This window comes from Phoenix dactylifera, chromosome 6 (genome assembly GCF_009389715.1).
Source record: "Phoenix dactylifera cultivar Barhee BC4 chromosome 6, palm_55x_up_171113_PBpolish2nd_filt_p, whole genome shotgun sequence".
Classification (NCBI taxonomy): Eukaryota; Viridiplantae; Streptophyta; class Magnoliopsida; order Arecales; family Arecaceae; genus Phoenix; species Phoenix dactylifera.
In genome coordinates this window covers 1,407,439-1,426,567 of record NC_052397.1, presented here as the reverse complement: position 1 = coordinate 1,426,567, position 19,129 = coordinate 1,407,439, and the positions used below count along the sequence as shown (strand labels likewise).

The window sequence follows — 19,129 nt, the reverse complement described above, 5'->3', positions numbered from 1 at the left end:
TTCAAAAAATAAAATAAAAAAAATAGGGGCAGGGCATGTGGGGGGAGAGAGAGAGAGAAAGAGATTTTATCAGGATTATCTAAGTACAATTAAGTAATGACTTAGGTCTTATTTGGAGGAGTTTTTAAAAAGCCAAAAATAACTTTTAGATAAATTAGTAATATTTGATAAAATTTTCAAAAAGATGTTTTGAATTATAATATATATTTTTAAAATAAAATATTCATAATAAAATAGAATAATTATATAAGTCTGAAAAATTAATTTGCATTAATAACCATAATATTTTATATCTTTATTATTATGTTATACAATAAATATAATATAATATAATATTATATGATAATATATTAATATGTTATGTTAAATAATTAAATATTATTGTGATAAGGAAAGAATTACTATAGTAATATAATATTATAAGACCGGGAGACTCGAGAGTCTTTTGAAACTTAAATAACTTCTGCACATCCATGCATTGCGGAAGACGTTAAACCGAGGTGTTAGACTTACTTTAGCATCAAAGTAGTGCACTTTGCCAAAATATATAGTGCACCAAATTGGATTGCTTTATTCCCGCATTAACCTAACCACTTGCTGTTCCTCTTTCTCTTCATTTATCTCCATTGGTCAATTCTAGTACTATATGATCACTTGTCTGACTCCTAAGTCGTGGGTGTTATCCAAGCGTCAACAGTGGAGAGGATTGGCCATGGGACATGGGAAGATTCTAAAGATCGCTTCTTATCCTACGCTAAGGTCATTTCCCACTTGACGTGTGGACAAGCAATTAAAGGGCTCGACAGCATCATTAGATTCCGCTCTCTTAGAGCAAGGTTTGCTCCCACTTGCTTGCATTTCTCTCTTGTCTCCTATGCAGCACAGTACTTCGGAGAGATTCTCTGGACACACCAAAGGAGTTCCTTCTTCATAGTTATGCCAGATTGTCGCTCTTGATTTTACTGGCTGCACCTATATCAGAGTAGGATGAGCAGCCGTTGTACCAAAAAAAAAAAAAAAACCACCTATCTTTATCCTTTCTAATGAACTTCCTGCTGTTCCTTTCTAATGTACTGAAATCATAGGTGCTTGCAGGCTAGAAGGAGAAAGTTATGTACCAAAGAAAAAACAAACAGAGAGAGAGAGTTGGCCAGATTCATGCAGCATGAAAAGAATAACAAAGGAAGTAATCGGTCAGATGAGATATCTCCTTAAGGATACATGTTGACCATCCATTAACCTTTAGGCATCCAACTCAGTAAAGAATCAAATCTTGATATGAATCTTTGAGTCTCATGATTTTTTTTATATTTATTTAGGTATATCCAATAAATCCTTATATTTCAGCATAACATAAAAAAAGATTTGATATCAATCTTGATATCAAATCTTTTGTTAACTTTGAATTAGTAACAAGCGACATGAGAATGAGATGAGAATACTAGGAGTGCATGCATATGACGCACGAAAAACTACGTAAGAGAACAAGGTGTAAATCCAGTTCTAAATTACTGAGGATTGATGAGAGGCTTAGAGTGTTTATTATAGATAAAATATCAATTTATGCTTGATGATTGACAAGGAAACCATGCTTGCACCCATTTTGGGTGGCTTTGAAAGGTATGCCATTATCCTTTGGTTATCAACCGCGATCATCGTTTCATGTTAGATTAGGCATTCTTTCCAGTAAAATTTAAGCTAGTCAAGTAAATTCACAAGATAGTGTCTATGAAGTTGAGTCATGCGAGTTTGGTCACTTAAATAATTGGAATGCTACAATTGAGGTGATCCATACTTCATGTTTGGATTAGTGTCATGGCTTGAGTCATGCATGCTTTGTTGATTCTATATATATCTATTGGTATAAGTGGTATATCCACTTTGGCTAATACATGCATGTACAAGTAAAAATAAACTGCATTCCTAACAATATCAATGATTCTGGCATTCTCTTGTATATTTACTAGTGGTCTATAATCCTTGGTTAGAAGGAAAGATCTAATCATAATTATGGCAAAAGATTTTATGCTGTTCTGTACTCTTGAACCATACCTTCCTTTCATTGCGAGACAGTAAAATAGGATAATAGAGGCCCTCGAATGAATACATCCAATAGCATCAGAGTACAATAAGTTATACAATTGGAGGGGTACCACTCGAAGGGACTCCCAAATCACTGAACCGATGTGATTCGCCACATGAGAATCTATTTAATTCGCAGCACTATTTGCCTCCCTATAGATATGGATTGCCTTAAACTGTCTCATTGTGGAGACCAGGTTCTTCAAATCCTCCAAAAAAAAAGCCATTTTAACACTTTTGGAGGCCCCCCATTAGGTTAGACAAATCAACACCGAGAAATTTAAATAATGCTCGTCATGTAGCTGTTATTCCATTATATTGGCTTATCCAACAAAAAAATAATTCCAATGTTGAAATATCTTTCCCAATAGGTAAAAAATTTTTTTTATTCATTAAATGGTGATTTAAGCAAATAACACTTATTTTTCTGCTGCAGTGTTACTGCCTCTTATTCTTAACTACAGCAACAGATAATAGCAGTTATAACAGTCATCTTTGACTCTCAGGTCTAGAAGATTTAGATGGATAACAGTAATCGTTTTCATTCTAACAGTAAAATTGTTAACTTCTTGTTAAAAGGAAAAAAAAAAAAAGTAAAATTGTTAATGGAAGAAGCATGTTATCTGGGAATACCAGCTTGCCCATCCCTATTGATGCAAAAAGATAGTTATCCTTGATTTATTAGCCTTTATCAGGTCTAAAAGCTAAACAAATTATTCACTTGCTTACTAATCTATATGTTTCTCTATATTCTCTGAGTTATTAACAAAAAAAAAAAACAATTTGATTATGCACAATTCATTAATTGCCGAATTATTTTTATTTTTCCTTAATAATCAATCATCTTACCAATTTTGTCTGAGTTATGAGCAAAACAAATTTCTGAATAACTCACAATTTCATCAATTTCTGAATTGTTTTTTGATTTTTTTCCAAAATAATCAAATCATTCATACAACATTGAATAAAAATTGACTTTATATCAAACCCTTAATGAGTTTAACTTTTTATTAAGTTTCTGACCTTCCAATATCTAATTTTGACCAACAATGTTTAATTGTAACTCACCATCTATGAATCAAAATTTCGATATTCTCTTACTCTTAATATAGAAGTCCAAATTCTAAGAAAATCCAATTATTGTAGATAACAATACCGACCAGTCACCCATAACCATTTCTAACTCTACTAAATTAACAGATTCATGTACTGGATGTATGCTGCTAGAACTTTTTTCTGTTTTTGAACCATTAGATGCATTAGACTAGCAAAATAAACTGCCAAGACAAATTTAGATGCCATCGTAAAGGCAGCATAAAAAAGAAAAAAAGGAAGCATGGATTCTTAACTACTTCTTTAACTATGGTCCACAATCCATCCTTAGCATCACGCAACTCCATGTCATTGTCAACTAAGACAAATCGTAAAGTTTCAATGATGTTTCCATGAATCTTGCACCATTTATTGCCTCGAATGGCCTTCTGTGTAAAATCTGTGCATGCAGCTAGGAATAGAAATACATCTCTGAGTTCTCCCTCTGGTTCGTTTTAATGCAGATTGCCAGACCTTCCAAATTGGAGAGATTCTCAATCAGAATCCAAAGAGAACATTTATGCCATGATAATTTGAAGAATCATTAAAACTCTGCTCTCAACCCTGTTGTGGTGGCCACTATTTTTTTTTTTTAAAGCATCATCTCTTAAGATCTGTTCAGATTGATGTCAAGTTTGCAGTTGAATCCTAAATTTTGCTTATTCCTTCTGATGTAGTATGACTGACTTGTGCTTGGAAAGGCATGGATGATGATAACAGTAACATAATATACTTAGGAGCATACCTACCATCCTCTTCATCTTCTTATTGACTCTTATGGCAGTGGATCACCCATCTCTCCAAGCTTTGCTGCAGACTTCAGCTCCATAAGATAAATGACACCATTCCAAGAGATCTTCAGTTCAATCATTTTCATAACTCAGTCACCAAGTCACAAATAATACATTCAAAAAACCAACGAGGAATTATGAAAGATATGAAGATTTTTGAGCATTCTACAGCTTGTTACTCAAAACTTCCAACAGAGGAAAAATATGTTACCAACTCAAGTTACATTAATTTTAAAAAATCCATCCTGAACCCATCAAAATTATCCTTTTCGCACAGGTTCTACACTTTCTCTACCCCATTTTTCCTCATGAAATCTTTATGTACTACTTTGCCCATTTTCTTACCAAAAACCAAATTTTAAATTGTTACCAGTTCAGTTTTCACAGCATTGGGTCGTAAAAGAATTGTACATATTCCTTCTAAATGTAAACGTAGTGCTATATGGGCTCACATCATTACACAAACAGAGGAAATCCAAATTTAGGGAACCTATTCTCTTTCTAGAACAATCAAGCTCAAATTAAGGATTCTTTGCTTTTATCCTTAGTTTTCTTGCTATCTGTGCTACTCGAGGATGAACAGGCCTCTTGCTGCTATCGCTCTGCTCCACCTCTACCCAGTTGATAACCCTCAGTATCGATGACTGTGGGCAGCAACCTGTTTTCCATCCACCACCACCCATGGAACCTTTTGCTTTCTTCAGACCTGATTCCAATGCAGCTTCAAGGAATTCCATAAACCAAAGCGCACCTTCATTCCGTATCTTCTTTGCCAATTTTATCGAGCTACCCAAGCTAGAAGTTGGTGCTTCGTTCTCATTATTAGCCGCAGCATCCACTCCCTTCCTTTCTGAAGAAGCCTTTTGGCTGACACTCGATCTTGGGTGCTTACCAAGGCTTGGTTTTACCTCATTAGTTTGAGGGGCAAATGAAACCGATTTAGATACTACTGCAGCTCTTCTCTTGGATGGATTCATATTTGCCTGCCCATATTGGTCGACTGAGTTATGTACTATCTCTTGCAGGACGCCTTGATAATCCTTCTCACTTGCCTTTTCTATTGTTAACTCTTTCTCACTTGTTGTGGCAAATGAAGTGGCTGCTTGAATTGTCTCCAAGTCAGTAACTGCCTGCACAATCTCTTGATGAAAGCTTAGGAACTGATCGAAGCAAGCAGCTGGAGCTTCTGGTCTTGCAGCACTGCTCAAGTCTGAGAACATCCTGCAAGTAGACAGTAGACACAAAAAATTTCTGAAACCTGATCTTCAAGTCATGTTCAAAAGCAAAAGTGTGAAGATTATGAACTTCAGTCCCAAAGTGATAGTCTTAAATAACTTACTTGAGGATCCGAACTACAGTTTCGGTGGCAGAAGCTTCTCGCAGTGCTTGAAGAGCTACCTTCTGAGCAGCTTCCCTATGCTGTGTAGCTTCCTGAAAGTTTCAAAATGCATGCTACTATTTTATATTGGAGTTTTAATTAAAAAATAATAATTTTTTTATCCCCTAACCTTTTGTTGTTTTAAATGCTTTAAAATACCATTTGTGAGATGCCTGTTTTAGAAGAATTGTGACTCTTTGGAAAAAAAATGTTGGTTTCCAAAAAGATATAGCGATTCCAAAATATTACGTATCTTCGGAACCATTATGTTGAGTTTTTAAATAGACATGTTGAGTTTTTAAATAGACTCCTTTGAAATTAATCAAAAATCCAATCCAGTCTCTCTCACTCACTGGTACTCTGTCTCTCGCGAGTTTCTTCCACAGACAAATTCTTTTACTCTTCAACTTTTTGCTTTCTATCTTTTCTTCTTTTCTAGGCAAATGAAGGAGTCGGTCAGATCAAGCCTCCCTAGTGATCGTGCTCGTTAGAGGAGAATCGGGCTGAGCCGGATTGTTGTACTAGATCGCCGCAAAGCTGCATGTAAGAGGCGAATCACGTTCTTAGGGCAGTGTATATCACACGCCTTGACGCCCAGACAAGCTCTTTAAATCTTCTGATTTTATTCTGCTAGATTATTTCTTTATAATACTCCTATTCAGTTTCTAGGCAAAATATTTTCAACAATTCTGAAATGTAGTGCTGACGGTTTAGTAATACTACTATAGGTTGTTAACAAGCTGCAGACCAAAAGGCAGAGTTAAACTCTGTCAAGGACTCTTAAAAGTTACGATCTAATGAGTCTCATGTCTATGAGAATGCATTGCATTCAACAAAATGAAGTTTTTGCAAGCTTAGTAAAGTAACATTGTAGTTTGAAAATAAAATGACAAGTATAACAAGGAAGTCAAGTACAAGTCTTCAATCCATTTCTCTTCGAGTTCGTGGCAAAGTACCCGGAACAAACGAATACTGTTGTCTGGGCGTGCATCTTTCTAAGTCGAGTTCCATAGTTCTCAGCATCATCTCGATGATTAACGATGTTAGCACATTTGTTATGTATATTCAGATCCAGAAAAATTGATCGCAGAATCGTGCCCAGATCGGAGTAATGTGAGGATGGCAAAGTACATGCAAGATCTGAAGTGTTATGCACATTCTCAACCTTGTAAGTCCACCAAGCAGATTTTTGACTTGACTCAAGGTTCAACATCTTTACAAAAAAGTCGTGCTCCTTGAGAGTCGAGATGAAGGACAAGTACTCAACCTCAGGATGAAGTGAGTGGGTCATTTCTGGCCCTGGAAAGTCTCCGGGGAAGATCATTATCATTTTAAGGTTATAGAACTGATTTAACTTTTAAGTTAGCGTCATTTTCTACTAACCGACTTCCTCAGGTGAGTGTCTAAGTGAGATCCATTGCTTATTAATTTTATAAGTAATCTAAGTTGGCATTATACGCAAAACTTTACAACATTTCCAAATCTTACGGCCATCATGCTACTTGCTACTCAAGTGCCCCTGCTTACACTAAGGACATTGAGCTTCTGTTGCCATTTACTTTGGCAATTCAGGAATTAGGTGCTTTTGAAATGCATATATTTATGTTCCAACCTATCCTAAAGGAACGCTAAATGAAGGAAGGGAGAAGACAACTTTTCCTACTGCTGAGTACTTATCCTTCGTTCCGACTCTCAAGGAACACTATTCTTTATAAAGCTGTTGACCCTCGAGTGCCCCTGCTTACACTAAGGACATTGAGCTTCTGTTGCCATTTACTTTGGCAATTCAGGAATTAGGTGCTTTTGAAATGCATAGCCTGAAGACTAATTATATTTATGTTCCAACCTATCCTAAAGGAACGCTAAATGAAGGAAGGGAGAAGACAACTTTTCCTACTGCTGAGTACTTATCCTTCGTCCCGACTCTCAAGGAACACTATTCTTTGTAAAGCTGTTGACCCTCGAGTCAATCTGCTTGGTGCACTTATAAGGTTGAGAATGTGCATAATAGATCTTATATGTACTTGGCCACCCTCGCACTACTCAAATCTGAGTGTCGTTCTGCGATCAGTTTTTTTGGATCAGAATATACATAAGGAATGTGCTACCATCGTTAATCATCCAGATATTGCTGATAACTACGAAACTCAACTTAGAGAGATGCGCCCGAGCAGCGACATCCGTTCGTTTCTGGCACTTTGCCAAAGACTTGAAAAGGAATGGAGCTCTGGAACAAGCTGAAGACTGGTAATTAACTTTAAGCCTTGTTATGCTTTTGTCATTTTATTTTTAAACTGCAATGTTGCTTTTGCCAAAAACTTCATTTTGTTGAATGCAATGCATTTTCAAAGACATGAGACACATTAACTCGTAACTTTTAAGAATTCTTGACAGAGTTCAACTCTGTCTTTTGGTCTGTGGCTTGCCAACAACCTATAGTGGTATTACCAAGCTGTCATGACCACATTTCAAAACTATTGGAAACATGGTCTGCCGTACCGGTCCGTACCACCGGTCTGGCCTGAGACTGGTACCGGATCAGTGTGGAATCCGGTACCGGTAGCTTATCGTTGGAGAACCAGTATAGGACCGATACGGAGTGGTACGGGATGGGTACGAGACCGGTAAGGAACCGGTACGTACCGGTTCGGGCCACCATCGGTATGCCGACCGGTACCGGTACGGCGAACCTTGATTGGAAATGTTGCCTAGAAACTAGTAATAGAATAAATATAAAAAATAATCTACTAAAATAAAATTAGAAGATTGAAAAGTGCTTGCCTGGATCGAGGCGTATGATATCCACTGCCCTAAGAACGTAATTCGCCCCCTACTTGCAAGTTTGTGGCGATCTTATCCTCAAGGTACAACAACCCGGCTCAGCCCGATCCTTCTTTAACGAGCATGATCGCTGGAGAGGTTTGACCCAACCGACTCTTTCAGTTACCAAGAAAAGAAGAAAAGATAGAAAGCAGAAAGTTGAAGAGTAAAAGAACTCTCTGTGGAAGAAACTCTCGAAAAATAGAGTACCAGTGAGAGATAGAGACTAAATTGAATTTTTGATTAATTTTCGAGAAGTCTATTTATATACTAAACATTATAGTTCTGAAGATACGCAATATTTCGAAAACACCGTATCTTGTTGAAAACCAACGTTCTCTTTTGAAGAGTCACAACTCTTCTGAAAGAAACGTCTCACAAAGAATATTCTAAAGCATGTAAGACAACTAAAGGTTAAAGGATAAGAAAAATTAAATCTTTTTTGGGAGATTGTTGGAGTTTTAATTTAAAAAAAAGATTTAAATTTTTTTATTGTCTAATCTTTAGTTGTTTTAAATGTTTTAAAATACCCTTTCTGAGACTCCTCTTTCAGAAGAGTTGTGACTCTTCGAAAGAGAACGTTGGTTTCAAAAAAGATATGGTGTTTTCAAAATATTATGTATCTTCGAAACCATCGCGTCGAGTCTATAAATAGACTCCTCGAAAATTAATCAAAAATTCAATGCAATATCTCACATACTGGTACTCTATCTTCCAAGAGTTTCTTCCACAGACAAAAAGTTTTTTCACTCTTTAACTTTCTGCTTTCTATCTTTTCTTCTCATTTTTAGATAACCAAAGGAGTTGGTCGAGTCAAGCCTCCCCAGCGATCATGCTCGTTAGAAGAAGATCGGGCTGAGCCATATTGTTGTATATTAGAGACGAGATCACCACAAATCTATACGCAGGGAGCAAATTACGTTCTTAGGACAGTGTATATCATATGCCTCGATCCAGGCAAGCTCTTTTTAATTTTTTGATTTTATTCTAATAAATTATTTCTTTATAATACTTCTATGAAATAAGGATATACCAGTTTCTAGGCAAAATACTATTTTCAACAGTTTAAGAATGTGATCTTGATTATACTAGAAATTGCTATTTGATCATTTATCAAATTTAGTTTAATTGCATAAAACTAAATTTGGTTTTAATTGTATAGAATTAGAAAGCTGTAAAAAAAAAAAAATCTTCACAAAAAATAGTCTTTTAGGAAAGTCATATTGCTCTGAAAATTATACAAACAGATTTTTTTTTTACAACTTTAAAAACCACATAAAAATTTTCTACAGATTTAAAATATTTGCAGAATTTTTCTGCAACTTTAAAGTCTATGCAAAAATTTTCTATAGATTAAAAATTCATGTAGAAAATTACTACAACTTGCAGATTTTTTACAACATTAACTTCTGTGCAATCTATTTTCTGTAAAATCTTTAATTTCTGTGTAGAATTTTCTGCATCTTTAAAATTTATGCGAAAAACTCCTACACTTTTAAAAGATATGCAGAAATTACTGTTCTCAAAATATATAGTGTTGCTTTGAAAAATGCACAGAAATTATAAAGTTACATTACTTGTTATATTTCTTAGTGTGGTTATTTAATTATATTAATATTATTGCTTTTTATTGTATTTATTTGAAAATCTAGAATTTGACTCAAAATCTTACGAATCAAAATGGTACTAACAAAAAAATGAACCGGCATATCCAGATTCATCATAAATTTGTAACACAACTCAAAAAGAGAAGTGTCATTTTCTTGAAATTTGTCACGTATGAGAAAAATTTAGTAGATCATTTAACCAAGGATTTGTTTAGGAGTGGAGTCTTAGATTCATCGAAGGGGATGGGGCTTAAGCCCACTATTTGATCACTGACAGTGGATACCCCCAACCTCTGTGATTGGAGATTCAATGTGGTAGAAATGAAGCTGATTGAGTGATCGTGTCAGAGCACATTTTTTGGAATATATCTCCTTCCATCCCTGCGATGAGTGCTCTTATCAAGGACAAAATATATTTACTAGAAAGGTTAAGTTATGCTAATAAAGAGTTCAAGATAGAAAATCTGCAAGGTATTAGGTCACAAATATCCTTGGAGGGCTTATCTATGTGCGAATTATCATATAGGTCGTGATTAGGGGTTTGGGCTAACTCTAATAAAATTCTCATAAAAAATCAAGGTACTAAGCGCAAGGCTTTTAGATAGCGCTAACCGCATAAAGACCCAATTGATCTCTTTTTAATCCTTATGGTAGATTATTTCTTTATAATACTTCTATTAGCAGTTTCTAAGCAAAATATTTCCAACAGTTTAAGAGCTAGAACACCGATAAAACCTTCAATTAATTAAAATATTTACATCTTTACCTTTCCTAGCATGCTGAGTTTTCCAGGTAATGGCATGCAATTTCCTGAGCTTTGCTTGGAAGTGGCACTACTTCCAGAGTGCGAGTATAACCGGTTCGATATCACTGAATTGTCTTCTTGCTCATCCGATGTTGAAGAGAAGTCTTCAACTTTAGCAGCGCTTCTCAATCTAGCAGCAAAAGTTGTTGCGTTTTTCTCCTATCAAAAGAAACCGAGAGAACTTGTTGTTATATAGTCAGATGATAACCCCACAAATTTTCAGAAACTAGTGTTGGTTCAAGTACTTACAGTGGGGAAGGGACTCTTTGGGATTTTAGGATCTCGTTCGCAGAGGCTGTTGCTCTTAGAGAACTTGGAAATTACACAGCTTTTCCTTACCGAAGTGCTCGCTTCCTTTAAGTCTGACATCTTGGACAAAGGAGTTCCAATTACTGATGATCTTGGGGTCACCCATGAAATCCCTTCCTTCCCGGTTCTCCTCCATGCTCGGTCCTTGACAGGTGTTTTCTCTTCAAAATCCAGTGTGGTTGGCTTGACAACTTTAGGCGAGGAAACACCGCCGGCTGGGTTCTGCTCCGGGCCCCATGAGCCTCTTCGGTGGTGGTTTGCTGATTTCCCTCCGTTCCCTTTGGCTCGGACGATGGGTTCAGGGGTGCCCATCAAAGGGTGTCTTCCAGGGAGTGGCTTCGCCCCCATGATGACTGGAATTGGTGAACTCGGCTCCAATCTATCGACATGGATGAACTGGCCAAGCTGCATCTTGTTGCTGAGAACAAGGTCATCTTGGTCGAATGGTAGGCTGACATAGATCGAGTGGGACGAATCGGATACTTTGATGTAGAATCCATGCTTCGGCCAGAGATCCTTCTCATCGAGGTCTGCCGGGACAATGTCGGTGACCTGCAAGAGAGCGTTCCGGTGCTCTCCAACTGGTTTTGAGGCTCCAGTGTTCATGCCATCGAGGAGCTTCAATAGAACCCCTGGCGCCAGCGTCGCCATGGAACCCCTGGAGAAGACGAAAAGAATCGTACCAACCATCAGAATTCTGGCAACTGGGATAGAAATTAATACAGCCAAACTTAATAAAATGTGATGCAAAAGATAGGCCTAACAAGAAAATTTGCGAGGAAGGCGATGGAACTCGCAGACAATTGAGACAAACATACGGTAATACTGGAGAAATTCAAGACTTAAGAGAAGAGAAGAAAAAACAATAGACTTGGAGAAGATCGATCAAGAAAATCCACCAAAAAGCTGCATAGAAATTTAAAACAAAACTAAGGTATAGATCAAATCGGACAATCCCACAGTGGCTTTTTGTCAGAAAGGTGATGGTTGCCACTAAAATGCCGATTGGATACCCCAAATATCATCAGGAAAAAGTTGGAGAATCCCGCAAGAAACAAATTTCAGAAAAACCACTACCCGTATAAAAAATAACCCTGATTCTTTGAGATCTAAGAGCTAAAAAGATTAACAAAAACCACGAACTGAAAAGACCCATACGTATATTTACCTGAATGCAAGTCGATTTCCTCTGTTCTTGATCCACTGACCTCAAAACTAGCCTATCTCTTTCGTTCTTGATCCAGGATCAAAAACCAACTCAAATATCCACCATAGAAGCCATGAGATCTCGATCAAGAAACAGATACAACGATAGAATATCCACAAAAGAAGAGAGAACCCGTTGAGAAGACCGAATAGGAAACGAAGGAACCCTCAATTTAGAATTCCTGCTTCGCTAAAGATCGCTGGAAGAGAGGAGAAAGGAATTGGTGCTAGAGAGAGAGAGAGCAACAAAACGGAGGCTGCCTAAGTGCCTATCCTACCGTAAGGGGGAGGAGCGCAAGAAAAGAGCGTATGAAGTTTGGATTTGGAAAATTGGAACGTTGGGGCCGCAACGGTCGAATTTTCTCTCTCCCCAACGTTCCAATTTTCTCTCCCCTCGAAGCTGAAATGACGGAAACACCCTTCGGCTGTGGAATCCGGAAACAAAAATACGGGGTCTTTTACGTCCCTGACGAAGCGTGCGAAATTGGATCTCCAGGTGTCAACGGGTGGACCGGGCCCAGCCTGGCAAAGATTCTTTTTATTTTCCTTAAAATAATTAAAGAATTTTTTTTCCAAATGATATTACATGTGCTTAATTAGTTGAAGTGTTTGTACCAAAAAATATTTGAAATGGCAAATATCATTAGCATAATCAATCAATTTTGGATTAAATTCTCATTAAATGATATAATTGTAATATAATATCCAAAATTATTCTTCTCAAATCTCAATGACAGTACTATACATCTCAGGGAAAGTACTATGTACTCAAAATTATTCTTGGGTAAGGCTTTCAATTCTAATGTTTTGGCATTCACCAAGGTGGAAATTAGTATTTGTCCTGTTGGTTCCAAATTAACAAAAAAAAAAAGTTTAGGTTGACATAATTGATGACTGCAGGAGAACCTATGACATGGTGTGAAATAATATTCCGACACCATATATAAGGGTTGTTGTCACTACCCCTCACCCTAACCTCCTTGCGAATCACACACAAAAAAAAAGTTACATCTTTAAAATGTAACAAATCTTCTTTTTTTCTTGATTTTATTTTATTTGTTCATAAAAAAATTTGTTCTGAGAAAGGTTGAGAGGTTTGTAACCATACACAAAGCCAGCTGGAGATCGGTCTCCACCCGATTTGGGCGCTGGCCTCCTAGCCCAAACCCAAGGAAATATATTGATTAAATTAGACCTAATCCACCTTGGAGGAAAAAATGAGTTGACCCGACTTTGCTATGTGAACTTAGAAGCCTCCTAGTCCAAGTCCAACATAGGAATTGTTGAATGGAATTGACCTAATCTAAGCAACCTCACATTATGTTCCTAGTGTTTACTGCATTGCACAAATAGTGCTTTACAAAGTTATGAGCCATTACTTAAGTAAGAAGGTTAAAGTTGACCGAGTAAGCAAAGAGCCGAAGAGCCAAGCGAAAATGATTAAGATTATGGATATCCTCTATGGTGTCCTTTAAAACAATCAGTTATCCAAACTAGTGTGGCATCTCTAATGTAGATAAAAACATCTGCTTAAAGAAGCTTGTTACATGTCTGTTATTTTTCTCCAATGTAAGGTTCATGCATATGATTGAATATGCCTGAATTAATGCACACTTAAGCACATGATCATTCTCCAGATATACTTGAAGCAATTGCTTTAACAATTCATTGGTCATGCAATACCATAGTTAAAAAGAAAAGCTTCAATGTTGGCATTATATCTCGAGCACAGAACTGCCAAGGCAATCTTAGAAAGCTAATTTCTTAATACAATAGCAAGACCAATAGCCTCTTCAGAGAAAGATGCAACCTCCTAGCATAACCATGTTCTAAAGAAAAAATAGATGAGTCACCATTGAAGCCAGAGCAACCAATACAAGAGAGTAATCCCTTTTCTATCTTCGATGCTAATAACTGCTGTTATCAACAATATTGAACTTGTTTTTCACTCTGGTTTCGAGGGTTCCAGCTTCTTGAGGATCTAAAATTGCTTATTGAACCAACTCCTCTAGTCTCTCAGATACCCTTGAAGCTTCAAAGCCAATTCTGGAGCTAACTGCCTGCACAAACCAAGAAGAAGTTCATTGTATTTCTATCCATTATGTTGTTGTCTTTTAGGTTAAAATCCAAATAAGGAAATTACGATTGACCTTTATATACTTCTGGTCTTTTGTCCCCATTTCTATGCCTCTTTTTCTTTGAAAAAAAAAAGATTCTGATTTAGAGTGCATAGTTTCATTTCTAAGGTGTGGTTTCTAGAAACCAAGTTGACTCAAATATTTGAAACTTGCTTCCTGATTAAATGCCTTGCTCATGACCTACTGAAAGGATTGGTGGAACAAGGACTCGGAAAAGTGCACTTAATCTAACAAACAAAGATAACCAATCCAAAACATTCTGAGATGGAAATGTAAGTATTATTGCAAGAATTCTATAGCAGAGCCTCTTCAATCCAGACATAGGGTTGCCTTAAGATTTATGCACTCCACATTATCCATGAGACACATCTGCGGATTCCTATCATGTGAAGGGTTCCCTTCTCTTTGGGATGGCTTTGCGAAGCGTTCGATTGGAGTGAAAAATAAGCAGAAAGAAGGCAATTGATGATTACCTGCGAGTGAATTGTGTGAAAGATCTTGTCACCAACAACAGAGAAGCTGGCATTGACAACTTCTGCACCTTCTTCCTCAAGGATGCTGATCACCTCATGGAATGTGAAACTCCTGTTAAGCCCACTTATCAAAACGACCTCCAAGTTTGATTCTTGGTGTCTGACTTCAATCACAGGAAGGCTCATGCCTTTTGCCATCCCATTGCTAATGCCCTTGTTGATTCCGACGTCGGTACTAGTTCGCAATTCCCTCCTTTGCTTCAAATTTTCAATCCTTTCTCGAAGGCTTTTAATATAAGATGCAGCTAAGTCCAAGTAATCTTGCTGCGTCAAAGCATCCTAAAACACACCAAAAAGTTAGAAGACTAAAAGCAATTTCCGGTATAAATATTCAATTCAGAAAACTTCAAGCATGAAGCTTGATTCTTTTACCATCTGATCGCATCTAGATAATTATTTTCAAAAGAATTTCTGAACATTTCATAAGATTTTACAAAAACAATTAAAATTTTACGTGAATGCGAGATATAGCATTACAACCACACAATCTTCGTAAAATTAGGATACAAGTTTCTTGTTCTAAATGCTATCATAATTTATGGCAGTATACTATGTAATCATATGTGTTATTTACTCACTCATGAATCATCTTGGCTTTGTTTTCATATGCTATAACTTTCTATTGAGATTTTCTTGAAGAAAAGCTTGAGAAATTACGAAGAGTATCTACGGCGTGTTAGCCACTGACCGGTGAAATGGTTGTAGAAGTAAAAAATGTTCTTAGACATAATTAATTTGTAAAACTCAATGCCAACTTTTTGTTGGCTTTGTGCATATAAAGAACTTGATGAAGTATAGGATATCGTGGTCAACGATGAATATGTTTGGTCAATGGTGGTTACACACCGACACCTCTTATAAATCAACTAGAAACAATTCATGTTCCATTACAAGCCATTCCTCAAACAATTATGTCCCACATAGCAAAACCTATAGCACCGAATCACTGATTTCATATATTCCCTAAATACTTTGCATTCTATCTCTATGATCGACCTAGATCCGACTCAACCAACCAAAGTACGCCGTATCGGCCCGAACCGGGCAATACGGAAAGCACCATACCAACACTAAAAAAAATCTGTATCGTACCATATCAACACCGTGCTAGGTGGCACCGAGACGACGAACCTAAAGTAGGAACTTTTTTTATTATTTTTTGATCTAATGTTAACACTCATGCCGTGTGGGATGGTTCAGTTTACTATTTTGACGCACAAAAAAAGGGTCATATTCAAAGATGAAATAAATTATGTGGGGATTTAGTCTACAAAATGCTTCTCAAGTTATTATATTATTCAGATAAAAACAAAAAAAAAACATATGACCTGAAGAAAATAAAGAAGGGAGGGCTTGACGGAGATGTATACACAGTATTTTGGTTGTTGCTGTTCCTCTTAATTTAATGGAGAGAGCACTAGAAGGACATAAGATTCTGATAATCTTCAAAATTACCAAATCCCATTAACAAAGTTGGGAAAATTAATTAGCATGTGGGTGGAGAACAAAGAGGACAATAACAAGCCCCTAAAAATTCCTACCCTTCCCAAGCCGGGGACTTAATATTTATATAATGGATAGAACGCCACCCCAGTGTTCACTCTTTCACCAAGCTAACCAAATGGAACCATAAAGCAAAGGATGGCGTTGATGCCCAAATTATAGAAGTCCATTTCTATAGATGCAAATAAGGAACAATACCATGAAGAAAAAGGAGAGAAAAAGTAGAGAAAAAAAAAGAAAGAAAGAAAAACTAATTAGAAACATAAGATGTATTAATAGTTGCTACCTTTGAGGAGGTGATGTGTTCTCTTGGGATGAGAGAGGAGAGCTTGAAGCAGAGTCCCTTCATGTGCATTCTCCTGTTCTTCTCCACCATCTTTCTCTCCATCTTAGCTGCTGATCGACCACCAGAACTCTTCATCTCTCCCTTTCTTTGCATATCTCTCTCTCTTCCGGCTCCCCCCTTCTCTCAATCACACCACCACCACAGCGTACAGTGAGAAACTACTCAAGAAAGGAGAAGGAAGGAGGAATCCACTACTAAAAGGTTGGAACCTCACAGTGAAAGAGAGAATTTTTCAGGAGGCAAAAACAATGGAAAAGAGAAGCAAAGCAATGGAGGAGGTGAGGTGTCTTTTGGAAGGGTGGTGACGATGGCGCTCGCGTATATAAAGGACAAGGCGAACCGTGTCTACGCGTGGGACCTAAACGTCATGCTCTCTCCCTTGGATTGGAGGAGCGACGAGTGCGAGGCGGCTTTTACTTGGTACGTAGCGAGTAAGAAAGATAACCATCCCTTTCCTTTGAACCGCGCTTACACCGACCACAGGTATGATTTTTTTAATGTTTGGTTTCAGCACTGCTGCAATTATTGTTGGTTGTGGGTCCCCTGAACCAAGGAAATATTTATGGGAGATTGGGAGGAGAGATTGCATGCAATCATCTCATCCACTTCCACTCCTATCAATTATTTTTTATACAATATATTTATTTTTTATAAAATTTAACGGACCAAACTGATACTGGAACCTCAGATCTCAAAAATACCTGAGTCCTATCATTATCACTTATCACAAAGCTACAAAACTAATATATATATAAATTATTTAGTAATTACTATTTTTATTTAATATTATTTTTTTTTGTAATTTTGGGTTAGATATCCGACCCGACCCGAATTATCTGATGGAAGTAATGGTTAATGGGGCGGTTCGGATACCCAACGAATTTCTTATTTTTTTGATAGGATGGATTTGAAATTTTTAGATAAATTTTTAATCGGATCTAAAATGAATTTGGATAGTAGAGTTTTTAGACGAGTTCGGATACAGATAGGACAAATTTTGAGGATGCTCTACTGATTGCCATTCTTACCTATCACATTATTGGCATCAAGATTCATGAAAAATGCAAGTGGATAAATCATAAGACAAGCTTATATGATATTTGTAAAATTCAATCTTTGTAGCTGCAAATGAATCAAATTGTTAGTGAGCATGCAATATATATTTGGCTCCTGCATGGTTGACAACTAAACGAAAACTTATATGAGATCAAATTGTATTACTAGATTTGGCCGAGAATATTTTGCTTTTGTTTGGGCTTTTCCAACGAAAAAACAAATGTATTACTAGCTTTGGCATATGAACAAGTATTGCTCAAACAGTTGCTAGCTCAAAAAATAATCAAATAGATAATTAGGTTCCAAGAACTGGTAGTTTGAGTGGCTGAAGAGTTAAGCCGGGCAAGGATCTAGCTTAAAAACTTTTTTGACTGAATTAACCTCAGAAAAATTGAAGTTGAATCCAATTCACATTGCTTGCATTATGAACTATAGAAGATATCTTAGTTCTCGTACCCTAGTTTGGATTGTTCCTTCATTTTGCTAACATCCAGCTGCTTGATGTCTTGTTTATATATATATATATACACACTTTTAATCTAGACTTCAGTTAATAATCCACGACATATTTTATCTCAAGCCAATTAGGGTTCAATAGCAAAGACCTAAAAAAAAATAATACTACAAAAAAATCGAGCATTGCCAACGCTTTGTATTGCCTATACCAACGCTTATAAGTGCCATTAATTTTATTAGTGATGCTTTATAAAGCATCGGCAATGTGAGCGTTGAAAAAAAAGATTGCTGACGCTTCTACCTAGCATCAGCATATATACATCGGCATTTTTCTCTTTTTCTATAGTAGAAAGACAAGATTAGAGGATACCCATTTTTTTATATGAAGGGGTGGTTTCCCAACTAACAATTTAAGAGAAGTAGCTTGAAGGAATATTAACCGATACTCTTAATGCACTTGTTTAAATTGATTATGGTGAACATACACAATAAGTTCGTTTTGTTCACTTCCAATTCATATTTTTCTATCAATTGAGGAAGTAAGACAGATACAAATCAAATTAATTGTGATCATGCCGAGCTTAGATTAGAAGCAACTAGGTGTGGCTAATCCTTGCAAAGGCTTTGCCTAGAAGATTTTGCTTGTGCAGCAAAATTAAGGTAACCCCATCAGTCTCAGCTTGTGATACAAACTAAACCATAGTCAACTGCATGGTTTCCACGGATGTATCTACACACACACACACACACACACACACACACACACACACGTATATTGGTAGAATTTCCTCGAATGTAATTGTCGGTTGGTGAGGGTGCAAGAAGGCACATCTTCTGAGCTCAAAATTCCCGTGCCCTCATGTCATTGTATAGTAAAGAATTAAATACAGAGCAGTACCTGCAACTCCTAGTAACTTGAGAAAAAAATTACAATACAATGCAATATTGATCACCTATTGCAACCACTAAATGAGCGTGGAGGATGAGATTGGGTTCATGATGGACAG

The 19,129-nt window shown here is 36.7% G+C and overlaps 2 protein-coding genes across 2 annotated transcripts; both read right to left on the bottom strand.

The window, feature by feature from the left end:
• Positions 1–4,105: 4,105 nt before the first annotated feature.
• LOC103701975 lies at positions 4,106–12,372 on the bottom strand. The gene is made up of 5 exons (XM_008784216.4): positions 12,053–12,372; positions 10,825–11,542; positions 10,537–10,734; positions 5,305–5,396; positions 4,106–5,186 (listed from the first exon to the last, which is right to left on the bottom strand). Exons 2-5 carry the CDS (start codon positions 11,533–11,535, stop codon positions 4,487–4,489), a joined length of 1,701 nt encoding a protein of 566 aa, XP_008782438.1. The 5' UTR covers positions 11,536–11,542; positions 12,053–12,372; the 3' UTR covers positions 4,106–4,486.
• Positions 12,373–13,742: 1,370 nt separating this feature from the next.
• Positions 13,743–16,919, bottom strand: LOC103701976 (transcription factor bHLH167-like). Its single transcript, XM_008784217.4, has 3 exons — positions 16,551–16,919; positions 14,702–15,040; positions 13,743–14,150 (listed from the first exon to the last, which is right to left on the bottom strand). The coding sequence occupies exons 1-3, from the start codon at positions 16,701–16,703 to the stop codon at positions 14,082–14,084; spliced, it is 561 nt and encodes a 186-aa protein (XP_008782439.2). The 5' UTR covers positions 16,704–16,919; the 3' UTR covers positions 13,743–14,081.
• Between the last annotated feature and the right edge of the window lie 2,210 nt (positions 16,920–19,129).

Excerpts from the sequence above, each read along its gene's own strand:
- LOC103701975 (XM_008784216.4), bottom strand. The coding sequence starts at position 11,535 with ATGGCGACGCTGGCGCCAGGGGTTCTATTGAAGCTCCTCGATGGCATG. Across the intron at positions 5,397-10,536 it reads AACTCAGCATGCTAGGAAAG|GAAGCTACACAGCATAGGGA; the intron begins GTAAAGATGTAA and ends TGAAACTTTCAG. Across the intron at positions 5,187-5,304 it reads ACTGTAGTTCGGATCCTCAA|GATGTTCTCAGACTTGAGCA; the intron begins GTAAGTTATTTA and ends GTCTACTTGCAG.
- LOC103701976 (XM_008784217.4), bottom strand. The coding sequence starts at position 16,703 with ATGCAAAGAAAGGGAGAGATGAAGAGTTCTGGTGGTCGATCAGCAGCT. Across the intron at positions 15,041-16,550 it reads AACACATCACCTCCTCAAAG|GATGCTTTGACGCAGCAAGA; the intron begins GTAGCAACTATT and ends GGTGTGTTTTAG. Across the intron at positions 14,151-14,701 it reads TTCACACAATTCACTCGCAG|GCAGTTAGCTCCAGAATTGG; the intron begins GTAATCATCAAT and ends TGGTTTGTGCAG.